This window comes from Aethina tumida, chromosome 5 (assembly GCF_024364675.1).
Source record: "Aethina tumida isolate Nest 87 chromosome 5, icAetTumi1.1, whole genome shotgun sequence".
Lineage (NCBI taxonomy): Eukaryota > Metazoa > Arthropoda > Insecta > Coleoptera > Nitidulidae > Aethina > Aethina tumida.
In genome coordinates this window covers 6,146,163-6,163,098 of record NC_065439.1, presented here as the reverse complement: position 1 = coordinate 6,163,098, position 16,936 = coordinate 6,146,163, and the positions used below count along the sequence as shown (strand labels likewise).

Genomic DNA, 16,936 nt, shown 5'->3' with positions numbered 1-16,936 from the left:
ATTTTCTTTATCGTTATTAGCTCTATTACACTTTGGTACAGTTTTTTTTCATAGATGAACTTTCTCATATTCATACACGTATATACTACCATCCGCTAAAATCTCCTGATTACTTTTAATCACATCTTCTGGATTAAAATGTAATTCGCATACGTAACTAGTAGTTTTTAAATCTTGATTAACAGCAAAGTTCCATTTCTTACACATTTCATCATCCTATAAAAAAAATAATTACTTCTTAATTACACAAGATACATAAAATAATAATATTTTTCAAATTATATTTTAACATAGCGCAAATTTATAAATAAAATATTTATTAACAACACTGATTTTTAATATTATTTTTAGGTTACTCACTTTCGGCACTTTGAATAAACCCACTTTCCCTACATTTCCACTTGCCTTTCGGCCACTGAGGCAACCATGAACAGCACAACACCTTCCCATTTTTTTATTAAGACTATTTTTAAAGAATTAAATTAATATTTTAATAATTTCAACATTTGCGAGCCAGCGCGTATTTACGTGTGACAATAATAAAACATCGGTACGTCCTGAACATTTGCGCAGCCAGTGGCAGAAAAGAGAACTATGATCTGGGTTTAATTTTGTATACCACGAATACTGCGGAAGAGCCTATACCGTTCGGACTCCTTATATCTATACTTCGTGGGCCTTTTTTTTTTTTTTTTGTTTTTGGACTAGAGAGTGGAAAATCTTAATAGACGCACTCCTGAACGGAATTCGGAGGCTAGTGTCCGATTCTCACGGACTAAAAACCACTCTCCATCGGGGACCAGCTCTAAAAGCTATAACCCAGAAGGGCAGATGGGAACTTAATCATTCAGACAGCCAAGAGGGAGGGCCTCTTGTATCTGTCTGGATAGTTCCGGGGGCGATAGTTTACCAAACCCGAGATTTCGGGGTTGGAGTGGGCAAGGACAGATGCACGGAGATTTCTGGCGAGAATCTTTGCAGAATCTGCCAGGGAAGTGATCTGGAGTTCTCTCCTGATCTGAGAGTTACGAACGTAATATGGGATGCCCAGGGAATTCCTGAGCAATCGCATATATGTTCCTTGAAGAAGGGGGAGACTATCTGCGGTACCCCAGATTGGGATCGCATAAGTGGCAATGGGGTGAATGATTGCTTTGAAGGTTCGCAATTTTGTGGGAAAGGAAATCTTCTTACACTTGAAGAAAGAGTGTAGGGAATTGTAGGCGGCAAGAATTTTGTTTCTCACAGCTTTAATGTGGGCTGACCAGGAAAGTTTCCGGTCGATGATGACGCCAAGATATTTGGCTTGGGGGCTCCACTCAATGAAATGATCATTGATGTGGATTTTGGGAGGGGTGAGTCGCTTATCCGAAATGAATATAGCGACAGATTTGGTGGGGTTTATTTCTAAACGCCACTTAGAGTACCAATCCAAGACTTCGGGAAGGAAGCGTTGGATGTAGTTTCGGGAGTATTGGTATTGGGGTGTGTGGGAAATTAGAGCAACATCGTCTGCATATGCAGCTGTGAGAACTCTGGGGTCGGTCGGGAAGTCACAACAATAAAGATTGAAGAGTATGGGGGAGATTTTGGAGCCTTGGGGGACTCCGGCAAGAATTGGTTTGGGGTTGGATAGGTCATTTTGGACGCGAACTTGGAAAGTTCTGTCCGAAAGGTATGACCTAACAAGGTTGGTGAGAAGCGGCGGAAAGCGGGGTTGCATCTTGTAGATTAGACCGTCATGCCAGACTCTGTCAAAAGCCTGTTTGACGTCTAAAAGAAGCATAGAAACATGCCTGCGTCGGTTCCTGGCATCGACAATATGCTCAGTAACCCGCAACAGCTGGTGGCCAGTGCCATGTTCCTTTCGGAAACCGAATTGGAAATTGGGAAGAAGATCATTTTGCTGGACGTGGTCAACGAGGCGAGCTCGAATGACCTCTTCAGCAACTTTACTGAGGGTGGAAAGGAGGCTAATGGGTCTGTAGCTGCTTGGGTTGTTGGCAGGTTTGCCTGCCTTGGGAATGCAAACGACCACAGCGTTTTTCCAGGGAGCTGGAACTTCGTGGGCCACACTGCAGGCAGCCTTTGTAATATTGATTCGTTGGTGGGATAAGTGGTGGGAGGCGCCTGACATGACGGCCCAGTGGTGGCATGCGTGTGAACTGCGCGTGGTACTGGACAGTACTTGGACATTGCAACATTACTTTACTTTTCTAAAATAAAAAAATGTTTCTAAAATAAAAGTAGCCTAAGTTACTCTTTATTACATCAGTTGCCTGCCAATAAAAGTCCCGTCAAAATCGGTTCAGTCATTTCAGAGATTAGCCGGAACAAACAGATAGACAGACAGAGACGCACAAATTGTAAAACATGTTATTTTAGTGTATGTACCGTATTTATAAATACGGTATATACACCAAAATAACATTTTTTACAATTTTTGCCTCCCACCACTTCTCCCACCAACGATTGATTTATAGTTTTATTTGATTGATAGGTATCTTTTATAATTCCACGGATCCATTCTTCTTATCTTATCTTATCTTAATTCAAAATATTTTGTTACATTTTTATTGCTTTCCTTTTTTACCTTTAAGCAATAATTATAAATAATTATATTATTGAGTTCAATATTCAGATTTACATTGAAATTGATAAATTATTGATAGGTTATTTTATTTAGTTAGTAACGTAGATAGTTTTTTTTTCTAATATTTAGTTATGCCTAAAAGAAAGTCAAATCTCTATAAAACATGGGAAAGGTCAAAAGTCAAAGATTGCGACGTGAAAATGAATCTGGACAAGATAGAGAAAGTCGTTTTACAAATTGTAGATTACGGATGTCCATGTCTAGGTCGAATGAGAGTAGTTCTGAGAGGAATGAACGATTACAATTAGATAGAACGCGTCATTCATTGTTAAGGGCTCAAGAATCTTTGGAATCTCGACATCACCCTCTAGAATACGATGGTATTCAACACGATATCGGACGAAGTCGTGAGTACAGCTAGTTAATTATAAACAACTCATATATATTTCAGATATATGTCTCCATTTCATTAAGAAAAGCAATACGCATACGCGTTTCTTCTCTTACAATAAAAATTCACACTGAATCGACAACCCATTTGGGAATCGCATCTTACGGAGTGGTGGGAGGTTCACAGTGCACGGTAATATAGAATGTGAGCGATCATCGTATGCGAGTAGGGTGTGACGTCAATAAAGCGGCAGACCACTTATGCAAGCGATAGTAACACAACATCATCATAACAACCCTTTTACACAATACCACCCCCAATTGACAACAACAACCCATTAGAACCATAAACCATTATACCCATGCCGACAAAGGTCATAAATCTATCCAAATGTATGCCCAAGCACAAGGAACCATAAAACCCATGACTTCACTGTCTGTCTAAACAAACGGGTATTCTAGTAGTAGCTATAACTTTGTCCAGTAAAAAATAAGAAACGAATGATCTTCTCCAATGAATACAATTAAATAGATAAGCTGCATCTTGGACACAATAACAAAAAAACAATAACTGAAATCCATTTCAAGTAGTACAGCTCATATTTTTAATACATTTTAATTAGTTACTATAGTTATGACCAGTACTATAGACATCATGAAAAATAAAATGGCACAAAAGTATAATTGGCATTGAATACTTTGTTGATATTTTTGGGGCCAAGCAGTGACAGTAATAATATTTAAGAATAATAAAACAAATAATGTATGTCAAACTTTTGTTTAATTCACCAGTCATGCAATGTATTTAATGGTATATTAAATTTTCGAATTATGACAAATTTTTTTTTTTTTTTTTTTTTGGGGACAGAGAGGGGAAAGTGTAAACCCCCCTCCGGGCACCGATCCGGAGATCATAACCAATTGGAAACCATATGTGCTAGCACATATGGGGGAAAGGGCGTATATATACATACACGGGTGAAGTTGAACCAGAAGACGGGACTGACAAAGATGCCAGCCCCCTGTCAACTGGTTCCCGGAAGAACAAGCCCAATCTGAGGAAGGTCCTAGAACCTCCCTGGGTGAGGATTGGGCTTGCAGTTGATCCGTCGGCCTCCCGCCACCACTGGCTTGTGGAGCGGTACTGCCCGAGAGATGATGACAAATGATTTTTAATAAGTTATTGTAATTGTAGGTACTATTGTATATAGGTGGCATACATTTTGTGTTTGAAAAATATATACTTTAAAAATAAAATGACATAAATATATAGGTGGTATTGCACTATTTGTTAATGTTGTTTGTAGTTTAGCAACGAAAGTAGTAATAAAACAAACGAATAAGATTTAATGAATCGGTTTGATCAGTGTGTTATTTGTGACAGTGACTAAAGAATAAGGTATGTAATTCATCAGTTAAATTAATCTTTTTAATAGTTAATTAAATTTCAAATTTGGGCAATAATAGGTAATGTTTTGGCTTATTAATTTGACATTAACTGGAAAATGGTTTTTATTTTTACAATTAAATATTTAACAGTTTTATCTCTCAATACAACACAATTTCTTCGAGGTAACAATTTATGGAAATATTTCCGGCGCAGTTTACGTTAATTGTGGACGTTTCGAAATTATTAATAGTGCTGCCTTTGTTTATTTTAATTTCGAAAGGAACTTTAATTAATGCGGATTTACACCGTCCAGTCTCTATTTATTACTAGCTGTACCCGCGACTTCGTCCAGTATAAAATTAAGCAGTTCTGTTTCGATTTTAGCATATACGTCAACTAAGTATTGATTAAATAATTGCGGCTCGGGTAGCAGTTGAATAGAGTTCAAGCGTACTTTTCCAAATGAACAACAAATGCCTTTTGACTCATCTTTCCACCTTAACGCTTTATATTAGTTGCAACATACATTCATAGGGCCTAGCTCAGAAACAGCAGAATAATTTATTTGGGCATCATAATTGAACCCACTGATGCTTTTCTCGCCATGCAATATTACGTCTATTAGTTCTTCTTATTTGGTCACCATTTAATCGTTGTCGTCGGTTTGCATCAGTTTCAATATCCCATGGAGCACGTGTCGTTTGTCTAGCACTATCCAGACGCCTTTCTCGATCAAAATTCGTTTATGATTGACGAATGATATTCACACTTTCATGTAGCTGAGATATGCGCTCGATTCTTTGACTTTGTGACTCATGATATCGAACGCATTGTTCTGAAACGCGGATGTCATGCTGTTCTTGACTTTCCAATTCACGTTGATTTTGGTGATGACGACGATCATTCTCTAATCTTTGCTCTCTTGAATCGTTCGATTCTAGGCTTTGTGAGACGACAGACGGTCATCTCGAGATTCCAAAGATTCTTGAGCTAGCACTTGGACATTGCAACATTACTTTATTTTTCTAAAATAAATGAATTTTTCTAAAAAAAATAGCCTAAGTTACTCCTTATTACATCAGCTACCAGCCAATAAAAGTCCCGTCAAAATCGGTTCAGCCATTTCAGAGATTAGCCGGAACAGACAGACAGAGAGAAAAAAAAAATGTTATTTTGGTGTATGTACCGTATTTATATTCATATGCATGTAGTAAAAAACGGTTATTTCAATACTACAGACACCAATTTTATTTATATGTATAGATGCCATAATTTTAATATAAATTAATTTTTATATAATTTTTTATTTGACCGACAAAAAACTTACTTCTCACTATATTTTGCATATTTAAATAATTTTAATTTCAAGATGTCACAAAGTTCGTGGCAAATTATGGGTTATGAGTATACATTTTCTTTTGGTCACAATAATGTATATTCTTAATTCTCATTTGTTTTTATTGGAAGCATAACAGACTATATTGGACAATAAAATGGAGGAGAACGCATTCTGCTTATATTAATGAAAGTGTTAAGGCTTTCGTGGTCTTATTTGTTGACATTAATTTTTCGTCAGAGAATATTTTCATAAAATGCCAGCCCAAAAACTTGAAAATAAAAAACATGTTGTATTTATATTTGTTAGAGTTTATTGGTCGATTTTTGTTGGAATTATTTCCTGACGTTTTGCTAGCACGTCTGGCTAGGTAGTTCGTGTCTCTTAGACAAGTGATGCTTGAGAAATTTCGTTCTGTTCTGTGGCCGTTCATAATTGATTGCAAGTAGATATCATGAAATCCATAAACACGGAAATAATTTTAACAGAAAAGAAGAAACATTACAACTTGAAAAAATCCAAAATCGCTAAGCAGATGTTTCTTATAATTTTTTTGTTATGATTTCGATACCAAATACATGCTTTGTGTTTGGAAGTCTATCGCTTTTTGTTCAAACTTTTCTATAAAGAAATTAACGACTATTAAGCCATTGATAGTCCTTCCAATCGTAGAATTTATTGTTCCAAACGAAATAACTTTCAGTAAGGCACGTACGGAAAAGATCCACTATATATAGAGAAAATATTTCCGATATCATGTTTAAGGATTCATTGACAGATGAATAATGACGTAGTGTCACTGTGTGGTGAAAAGTGACACTACTTCGAAACTGATCAGTGTACCATCTACATTAAGATGTAATCCCCTCAATAACAAAATGAGTGATATATTTGATAATGGTTGGGATGTTTCAGTCGTGAAGCTGTAATAATTTGGTAAGATACTTTGTATTTTTGGTAGTGCAAATAAACAGTTGGTTTGATTAATTGTTGTTGAATATCCGTTGATATTGACTATTTCTTCATTATTATACAACACAGAGAACACATAGTGTTGAATCTTTAGCCAATTTTCGATTGTTTGTCGGGTTCAGGATCTTCAATCTTGTTTTTGTAATCCTCAGATTTTATTATTATTGTTGCATTTCCTTTATATGCTCGTAGAACTATAATAGTTTTATCAAAGTTCACAATTCGGATCGCTTGGCACTCTATATTTGATAGATTTTTTGTCGGTGGCTTGGCTTTCATTAGAATGTTAAATCTTTCTATGCAGATTTCTTGGCCTACATTATCTGGTAAAGTTTTAGTGGTAGCCTCAGTATTGGTAATTATATCTTCTGTCGGTATTTCAGGAGTAAGGGCAAAGTTATCTCCTTTTGCAAGTGCAGATGTTTCCTTAGGTGTCCAGGTACGATCTGTGGATCTTTCTGCTGCTCTATGTATAGATGTCGACGTAGTTCAAAATTTGTGTTTCGAGATATGGTCTAATACAATCATGATTAAATTTATTACTACAAAATTTAGATGTTTCTACCGATAGGTATCTAATAATTTGTTGTAGCTCGATCACAATTGTTTCAATTAACCCAAAATTTCAGACAAATATACCAATTTATTCATAATAGCGCGCCAACAAAGCTTGCTTCGTATGTTTCAAACATATTGTAATATTACCTTTTGTTTACAGTACACAATGTCTGGACGCAGTAAAGACAGTAAAATGAAGGGAAAGTCAAAGTCGCGCTCTAGCCGTGCCGGTCTTCAATTTCCCGTTGGTCGTATTCACCGCCTTCTTCGCAAAGGTAATTATGCCGAACGTGTTGGTGCCGGTGCTCCAGTTTATTTAGCAGCCGTAATAGAATATTTGGCAGCCGAAGTTCTCGAATTGGCAGGCAACGCTGCCCGTGACAACAAAAAGACTCGTGTCATCCCCAGACATTTACAATTGGCCATCAAAAATGATGAAGAATTGAACCAACTCTTGTCGGGAGTTACAATCGCTCAAGGAGGTGTATTACCCAACATTCAAACTATCCTCCTTCCAAATAAGAGTGATAAGTAGATTTAAGACGATAATAAAAACATGAATGTTTTGAACTTATTCACCTAATGAAATGTATATTAATTTAATTTAATTAAAACCAAAATTAAATTAAATAAAACAATACAAACTATTTACTTTTATAGGTTATTATTAACATTAACAAAATTAAATTAATTAAAACATTATTATTAACATTATGCTATTATGGCGGTAATTTGTGCTATTATGGCTGGAATTGTGGTCAGCGAGTCAGCACAGTCACTAATTCCGCTGATTCCACACGGGACTCCATATGGATACCTGGCTGAAGGGTTAAATCTGCGTACCGAAAAAAGTGCGTGCAACGAGAGAGGTTCCCTACTTCGCATACAATTCGGAACAACAACATTTTGCCTAAGACTTATTCAAATCCGATTACTGTTACTGTCCTGCGGAGCTTTATGTCTTTTCTGGAGTTATCTGAAATTAGCCTAGCAGAACGAAAACCTTTACCATTTAGATGACACTCTCCGTGCAATTTATGTACAACTACTGAAATATCCATCCATGTGGCCTATATTACTAATTAATTTGTAGTAGAATTATTTGTTTATATATTTTTTTTATTATAAATTTAGACAAATATTAGGGAGTATCACATCATAATATATCCCCTGACATTTTTCAAGATTTGAATCAATAATCAGTACCAGGATACTTTCCACTGCGGAGGAAAAAATGAAGGTAGTAATAAAGTGTCTACAAATTTTCAAAAAGCCACGGAATTATTGCGATTCCAAGAATGTTAGTGTAAACGATAAGGATAAGTGCACCTACAGAACACCCATTGACTTTTTGGAAAACAATTATAACAGAAAAATGCTAGAAACGTGGTCAGAGACCAAGAGGTTTCGGTGTTTTGTATTGATTTCACTTCTTTTGAGTTAATTTTAGGTAATAACACAATAAAACCTTTTTGTAATTTCTATATTGTGACCTTTAAAATTGCTGGACTTAATTGGTTCGAGCTTGGGGACAGGTACTGGGACCTTTTTGCCCCACTCTTATAGTTATATAGTTAATAGTTATATAAATAAAACTTAGCTTAACATAACAATTAAAAACATGAGTATAACATCTAGTTCTGAGACTGTGAAAATGAATATAAATAAAAATAAAGTAAAATACATAAGGGTAAAAACTTAATCTAAAACTCATACTACGAGTAATCCCATAAACAAAACCTAGCCTATATAACACATGGTTGAAATAAAACAAACAGTAACAAAAAATAAAGGACCATAAAATACATTTTCAAGCGTTAATAGTTCATTAATAGCATTTAAATACCTTATTTGATTTCGCGTCCTCAGTTTAGTGGGACACGGACCAGACAAAATATAAGTGGGAACCTGCACAATAAGATGTAAACCAGTGTTCCATCATACGTTGTGACATCAGTTGGGTTCCAGGTAGCCCCTGACTCCTCTCAAGGTAGGTTTTCTCCTTGCCGGGTCGTAGTCGAATGTATTCCGAAGCGCCCGGCTTGTCCCCAACTGGATCTTTTCGGCTGTTTTCTTGGTCTTTTGTCTTACAAAGTTCTTTAGTGGGATTATGCCCAGTTCTTTTCTAATTTTCGTGTTCCGGACAAACCATGGCACCCCCAGGATGCGTCTCATCTTATTCTCCAGGGTCTGAAGCTGGCTCTTCCTGCACGTGGAAGCCGTCGCCCACGCCTGGCAGGCGTAGGATACTATGGGTCATACTACCTGTGTGTATAGAGTTGACTTGTTTCTGATAGATAACCCACTTCCTGGGAGTTCCTTGAGGGCCACGTTGGTTATTTTATCTGCACCGGGGGCAGTCCTGGCCCTCGCCCGCCGTATCTCGTCCATCACCTCTCTCTCGGTCGTCCTCTCCATCTCCTCTCCATCTACCGAAACTGTGTACTCCTCCACTTCTCGCCTCAATTCTCTGTCCTCCCTCCTGTATTGGTCCACTGGTTCACCTGGAGTGAAGGTGTCCTCTAGGTGGTCGGCGAACACCTCCGGCCTGGCCTCTTCATTGTACATTACTCCCCCACGGCCATGCAGTGAGTGCTCCCTTTTGTTTTTACCTCTCGTGAGTTCCATGGTTAGACTCCAGAAGCCCGTGGCTCCGTGCTTCAACTCAGCCAATCGTTTGTTCCATGTGGTGCTTCTGTGTTCCTCGAGCTTTCTTTTTAATCCTGTTGTCAGGTGGTTGACGGTCCTTTCGTCTTGGGGGTCCTGGGTCCTCTGGTGGATTTTTTTTGCTTTACTTTTTTGTTTAATTAGTTTACGTAGAGGTTCCGGGAGGGTTTCCTCTTCATTGGGATGTCTGGTTACCGCCGCTGATGCAAAGTTTTGGGCCTCCTGAATGTCTGAGGACAATGACTGGGCCATTCTGTCCAGTTCGGAACTACTTGTGCATGGTTGTGCTTCTCTGTGTTTCCGATCTAGGAGCATGTAGAACTGGACCCAGTTTGTCCTCATTTTTGCGTGTAACGGTTTAATTGTAGGTCCATTGTCTATCACCAGACAGATCGAGTTGTGGTTGGATGAGGTCTCTGTCACTGCTGTTATCTCACTGTTGAGTTGCAGATTGTTAGTAACCGCAATGTCAATGACATCTGACCTACGACCCACCTGGCAAATGGTAGGTTGGCTCGGGCCAAGAACATCCGAATGTTCGTTATTGGCCAGGCCGCTCAACAACCTTCCGTATGTGTTTTCCACGTTACTCTTCCATTCCCTATTTTTTGCGTTGAGGTCACCCATTAGGATGGTGTTTGGGTGACTCCTCATTACCTTCTTCACCTCCTCTGATGGAAAACGTCCTCCTGGTGGTATGTACGCTGAGACCATCATTGTTTCCCCCAGACTGGTCTTTAGTACCGCTCCCACCGTCTCTAGAAACTCTGTTCTTGGGAGCACCGCTGCCACATGCGAAATGGTATCCTTAACCAGGATCATCACATGTTCGTATCTCAGTACTCTTGATTTCACTCTCACTTCGCTTGTAGGTACCAGAACGGGAAGAGATGAATCCGCGTAATTCAAATCAGGAACAGCTACCATAGGTCTTAAAAAGTGAGCAGGTGTAAGTCTTTGGGATCATTTGACAAGTGTGTCATTGGACCCGAGTTCAATATTGCCTCCAATTGTACCAGTAGTGTTTAATTCTTCGAACGTTAATGGCATTGTCCATAACCAACTTTAAACGTATTGGGTTGTTCGGAAAGTAACTTCGTTTTTTTTTCTCTCTCTGTGAGAGCTTCGAGGATAATCTCAGGCCAATTTGATAAATTTAACCTCAATCCGATCTCATGTGTTGTTATTCGCCGGTTCGCATCAACTAATGCCCGCAACTAATGTTGCTCGGATCCTGGACCGTGGAGATTCAGGTGGTTAAACTAGAGATTATCATTCAGTCGAGTCTTATTTACTTCTGACCTTCTAAAAAATTTGGATTAATAAAGAAATTTTTTGTTCTTAAATATTTTATTTTATTTCTTCCATAATTAAGTATACATACTGTCACACCCGTGACTTATTGGGGGTTGGAGAGTAGCTCAGATAAACACCAGTACAGAAGGAATACAATTTTATTCATATCTCATGTAGAAAAACACAAACATACAAATTGTTCTAACTTACACTAACAAATAAGAGACCATCTTCAGGGTCTTGGGGTTGAATGGTATTCACCGGGCGACTCGTAACCTCTGTTGAAGTTCACACACTTGTGTTACTTTATCTTCGTCGCGCTTTTATTTATAGTCTGATGTTACAAAACATTGCGATGGTTTATTGACACCAGTAGTAAAGCATGACCCAGATATTTCGCTGAGTCTTGGCAAGTCAGCGGAATGTATTGGTGCTGACAATGACAATCACGACATTATGGGAAAGCAATAATCGCACTAGGGGCGATGTTTGTATGTTGATGGTTACTATGAAGGATTATTTATGTGTCCTATCGTCCCTATGTGACATGTCCCCCCCGGCATCATAAAGTTGGCCCCAACTTTAAACTTCTATCTTCTATCTTAAACAAGGTCCATATTACGTGATTACAAGATTATAAGTCTTTCCACACTAATTTCTCCTGTGGGTTACCATCTGGCTTCCCGGATTGCGCGGGCAAACGATTGTTCTTCTACACTTTCACACTAAGTCACTCTATCCTGGCCTGTCTCATTCTGTACACATTGATTAGTCCTTTCTTAAACTAGTTGTGTTGCTTCAGATTGTTGGATAGAGTCCTTTAGTGAGTGTATTAGATTAGCTTGGCTTCTCTTCCGTGTTAGAGCCTTACGTTGGTGAACCTCAGGATGAGTGTGGATTGCTTACTATAACAAAATATTTTTCACGCAGTATGTTGTTTACCTATTAATGTTTATGGTTGACTTTGCATTGCTGTTTATTATACACTATTATTAAAACAAAGTCTATTTAATTATGCTAAAAATTTTTACGATCTTTACATTAATTTATATTCTCTAGTACCAGAACGTTCAGAGTATTTGACTCGCGATATTCCATTATTATTTTCTACTTACTCTTTTCCGTTATCCTCTTCCCCTTCTTTCGGCTTCGGCGTCCATGGGTCGTGGTAGATTAAAATCCTACTTACATGTATCACCTCTTTTTTGGCATTACTAGCCTCACCTTTCCTAACCTCATAATCCACTTCTGACACTTTCTTAGTAATATAATAAGGTCCAAACCATCTCAGCAGTAGTTTTTCACTCCGTCCGACTTTTCTAACCGGTGTGAAAACTTTAACTTTGTGTCCTATTGAGAACTCCACATGTCGGTGGTCCTTGTCATACCTCCCTTTGTCAAAGTTCTGTCTCTTCCTAATGTTTTCCACCGCTTCACTCCTCACCGCAAAAGCCTTTTCCCTAATTTGTTCTGCATCAGTTGAGTTGTAGGGTTCCATCAGGTTCGCTTCGGTCGGTAGGATTGCTTCTCTGCCGTAAACTAAGATAAACGGTGAATACTTTGTGGTATCCTATATCGCTGTGTTATACGCAAATGTCACGTGGGGTAAATATTGTTGTGTACTGGTTGTACGTTCCTAATCTGCTGACCACCTCCCTCACCAGTTCTGACCTAAAATTGGTGTCTGGTTATAATTTTTTCCATTATAAATTTGTATACGTTCCTTGCTTTACCATCCGGTAGCGCCTGTGTCTCCGCCCATCTTGTAGCGTAATCCGTTGCCACGATTGTTACGGTGTTTCCTTTTTTGCTTTTTCGAATGGTGTTTCCACCGGTATGGGCTGTAAGAGTCCTGCGGGTTTCTTTCTTTCTAGCCCCTTCCTCGCTTGACAGTCTGGACATCCCTTGACGAACTTTTCCACATTTTTGCTTAGGATTTCCTAATAGTATCTAGTGGTTCAGAATGGTGGGAATGCAGTATTTCTCCCACTAGGTGTTCCGGGATAAGCGGCACTGGGTTAATTTTGTTTAGTACGTTATCAACTAAACGAAAATTTTTTGCTCTTTTTGCTGTTCCTATAGGGCTGTTTGACGGATCCTCTATTGTTGATATGAGTCCAATACTCTTCCGTTGTTCTTATGCCAGGTCCGTCGGTATTAGTAAAAACGTTGGGATGTTCGCATCTTGGTGTTTAGCTTTTGTGTATGTTATATATATATATATATATATATATATATATATATATATATATATATATAATCAGTTCCGTGATTGTGTAATTCTTTTCCGCCTTGGACAGACTTCTGCTAATTTATGCTATTGGATGTTGGTTCTGATCTTCTCCTTTTTGTAGTAGAACAGCACCTATTCCTAGCTTGCTAGCATCCACATGTAGTTCCGTACCTTCGTTGAGGTTGAAATGTTGCAGGACTGGTGCAGACAAGAATGTCTTTTTTAGGGTTTGAAAAGCGTTCTCATGCTCCTCCAACCAGTTGAATTTGCTATCCTTTTTCGTGTAGCGGTCTTGCGGTCGTGGCGAAGTTGTGGATGAATTTTCGATAAAAGTTGCAAAGTCCAAGGAAGCTCTGGATCCCCTTGACATTGTTCGGCCTAGGAAACTCTCGTATTGCTTGGAGCTTTTCGGGGTCTGGGAGTATTCCTTCTCTGCTCACTATGTATCCTAATGGTTTCACCTCTTCTTTAGCTTAAGAACATTTACTGGGCTTAAGGGTGAGTCCTGCTTTTCTCAGACGCTGGAAAACTTTTTCCAATTTCTGTAGGTGTTCCTCCAATGTTCTACTGAACACTACGATGTCGTCCAGGTATATTAATACGTCCTTCCACTTCATCCCCTCGAATAGATTGTCGGCTAATTGTTGGAATGTTGCCGGTGCGTTGCACAGTCCATAGCTTAGGACATTGAACTCGTACGAACCATGTCCTTGCGCTACGAATGCTGTATACTGCTTTGATTCTTCTTTCAACTTCACCTGCCACTAACCACTAAACATGTCCAAGGTAGTAAAACACTGCGCGTGTCCGAGGTATGTGAGCATATCATCGATGACTGGGATTGGGTATGATGATTTTTTGGTGACGTTGTTCAATTTCCTGTAATCCACGCAAAATCTTGTGGAACCGTCTTTCTTCTTTACTAGTACTACTGGGCTGGCCCACGGGGAATGGCACAGTCGGATTATATTGAGATCCAACATCTCCTTAATTTGTTCGTCTATGATCTGTCCCTCCTTTGGGGATACTCTATATGGGCGATGCTTCTTTAAATTTGTCATGTCCCATGTGTTTTGTGGCTTTGTAAAACACATCATTATATGCCGCCAGTAAGTCCCAAAGTTATGTTTGAATTCTCCTTCCTGCAGATGATCCTAGTTGAGGTCTTCTTCCGTCACCCTGTCGTCCGTGTCCCTGTTGAGCAGTACTATGCCCTCCTAGGGTTTTACTTTTCCTCTTGTATGTAAGAAACTCACTGCCATTCCTTTCAGGATTTTTTCTCGCTGATGACCAACGCACACCACGCGCATCCAGTAGTCGCCGCGACGAGATTTTATATTTTCTTCGAAGTCGTCTCTTTGTGAAGAATTTATCGTTTTCCTGGAAGTTGTACTTTTTCATATTTACCCTTCATCTGTCCTCCAAGTTTAGTTTAATGCGTTTCGTCTTGCCAGCCTCCAAGTACCTCCTTAACCGTTACTCTAATACGGTCTGTATTTGGTTCATTTGATTCTTCCTTTGTTGTGCATTTTGAATCCAGTTTTCCCATTTGCGTATTGTCTTCTTCAAGGGTCTCTTTTTTCTGTGCTCCTGTACTCATAGTTAAGCCTAGTGTTCCTATGTTTATAGTACCTTGCTTCAGGATGATGGCGAGATTGTTTTCTACCATTCCTAAAAGAAGCGGGTATGGCAGCTGTTTAATTACGTTGGCTACACAGGTCATTTCTCTTCCCCCAATTTGTATCTTGACTTTTCCTAAAACTGGGATTCTCTTAGCCTTCTCTCTCTTAGCTCTCTTGCCGCGGTGGTCCATCCATGTGGTTGACTGTGATGTTGGCAATGGTTACATCCAAACTGTTGCGGTTCAGTGTTTCCAGTTGGACGGGCTTCTCTTGCAGGTTTGCGTTGTACCACATGATTAATCTATAGCTGTTGTAAAATTCTTTGGCCATTCTGGTTTCGAAGAATTTCCTGAATTCTTCTACCCTGAACTGCTGGTCGTATACGGCGAATAGCTCTTGTAGTTCGAAGTTGTACGACTTAATAGACTGAGTTGGTCCTTGTTTTTTCTCATATAGTTTTCTTTTCTGGGATCGTTTCGTATCATGATTGCCATATTCTTTTAAGAAGTCCGTCTTTATATCTTCCCATGTTTTGTTTTGGTTATCCTCGTCTATCTTGTATCGTTGGTACCAGTGGTCAGCCGCACCTTCCAGAAATGTGCCGAAATAAGTCATTTTCAGACTGTTTGTCCATCCATTTGCCATCGCCGTTTTTCGTAGCTTCTTATGTTCACTGTTGCGTTTCCTGTACATGGGTTGAATGTTGGTGGGCAGAGGAATTTTGGTAGTGCAGGGGTTTTGTCCGGTTTCAGATTCTCAGCGATTGTTTCGTCCATATTGCTTCTTCTATTTTCTTCTCCTGCTTTTGATAATTCCTTCTGGACTACTTCCTCCGCTGACTCGTTACAAGTTTCGAGAATCTGCTCCCGCGTTGTTGGAGTATTTACGGTTTCCCTACTAGGTGATCGGGACAATCTTGAACTTCATTCAAAGGGGTTTTGCAGTACACCAGTTTCCGTACTGCGATATTTCGGTGAGAACTGTTCCTTGTCTGTTTCCGTTTGAACTATTATTTTTAAAGCTGCTGAGGTGGCTCGGGTTACTATTTTGTTTGGCATAAAAAAAGAAATACTAAGTACAGAAAAAGAAAGGGATGTTAGATTGTGCGAGTTGGCATTTTTTGTGAAGTGCTGCTGCTCCTGCTGGATCCTAAATTACTATTTTCCCTGTAAGAAAAAACAACACAACTACAATTTTCCTACGAGTGTGCCGGCCGCGAACTAATTATATAGACACCAGTAGTAAAGCATGACCCAGATATTCTGCTGAGTCTTGGCAAGTCAACGGAATGTTCTGGTGCTGACAATGCCAATCACGACATTATGCGAAAGCAATAATCGCACTAGGGGCGATGTTTGTATGTTGATGCTTACGATGAAGAATTATTTATGTGTCCTATCGTCCCTATGTGACAATACACAAACACTTAAATCTACTACTACTGTCATGTCCTAACTCACACCCTATAACTGATTGTGTTATCCTCAAATACTCCGATCCTTCTTCCGTCCACCCACCGAATAACGTTTTTGCAACATTTCTTTTGAATTTTAATTTTTCGGAAGTTTCATGATACGAAGTATTATATAATTTCGGATCCGTGAATAGATTCCTCCTTGTTGTAACGAATTCAAATTTTCTAGGGCGAAGTCCTGTACAACTCAAATTCTGATAGTACTCAACAATATCCATGTTGCTCGGATCCTGACAATAATTTTCATTCTCCTTAAATGCATCCGTACTCATTGATAGATCTATCGAAATTTCAAAATTGTCTCTCTTGAATCTTTTGCTCGGCACATTTTCTTCCTCGTTCATTCTTTATGTTTCCCGTAAACTCGTTTAATTGTAATCGTTGCTCTCGATCGATATTTGTGGA

At 38.9% G+C, this 16,936-nt stretch overlaps 1 protein-coding gene across 4 annotated transcripts in view; it reads left to right on the top strand.

Annotated features, from left to right (window-relative positions):
• Positions 1-7,886, top strand: part of LOC109606566 (histone H2A) — a 31,678-nt gene extending 23,792 nt beyond the window's left edge. The window contains exons 1-2 of one of the 4 annotated variants that reach the window (XM_020023976.2): positions 4,244-4,382; positions 7,400-7,886. In XM_020023976.2, coding sequence (XP_019879535.1) covers positions 7,406-7,774 — 369 coding nt within the window. In that variant the 5' untranslated portion in view covers positions 4,244-4,382; positions 7,400-7,405 and the 3' untranslated portion in view covers positions 7,775-7,886. Of the gene's footprint in view, positions 1-4,243; positions 4,383-6,516; positions 6,646-7,399 lie in introns of those variants that run through there. The other 3 variants (XM_020023975.2, XM_049967263.1, XM_049967262.1) reach the window with 3 other exon arrangements.
• The last annotated feature ends 9,050 nt before the right edge of the window (positions 7,887-16,936 follow it).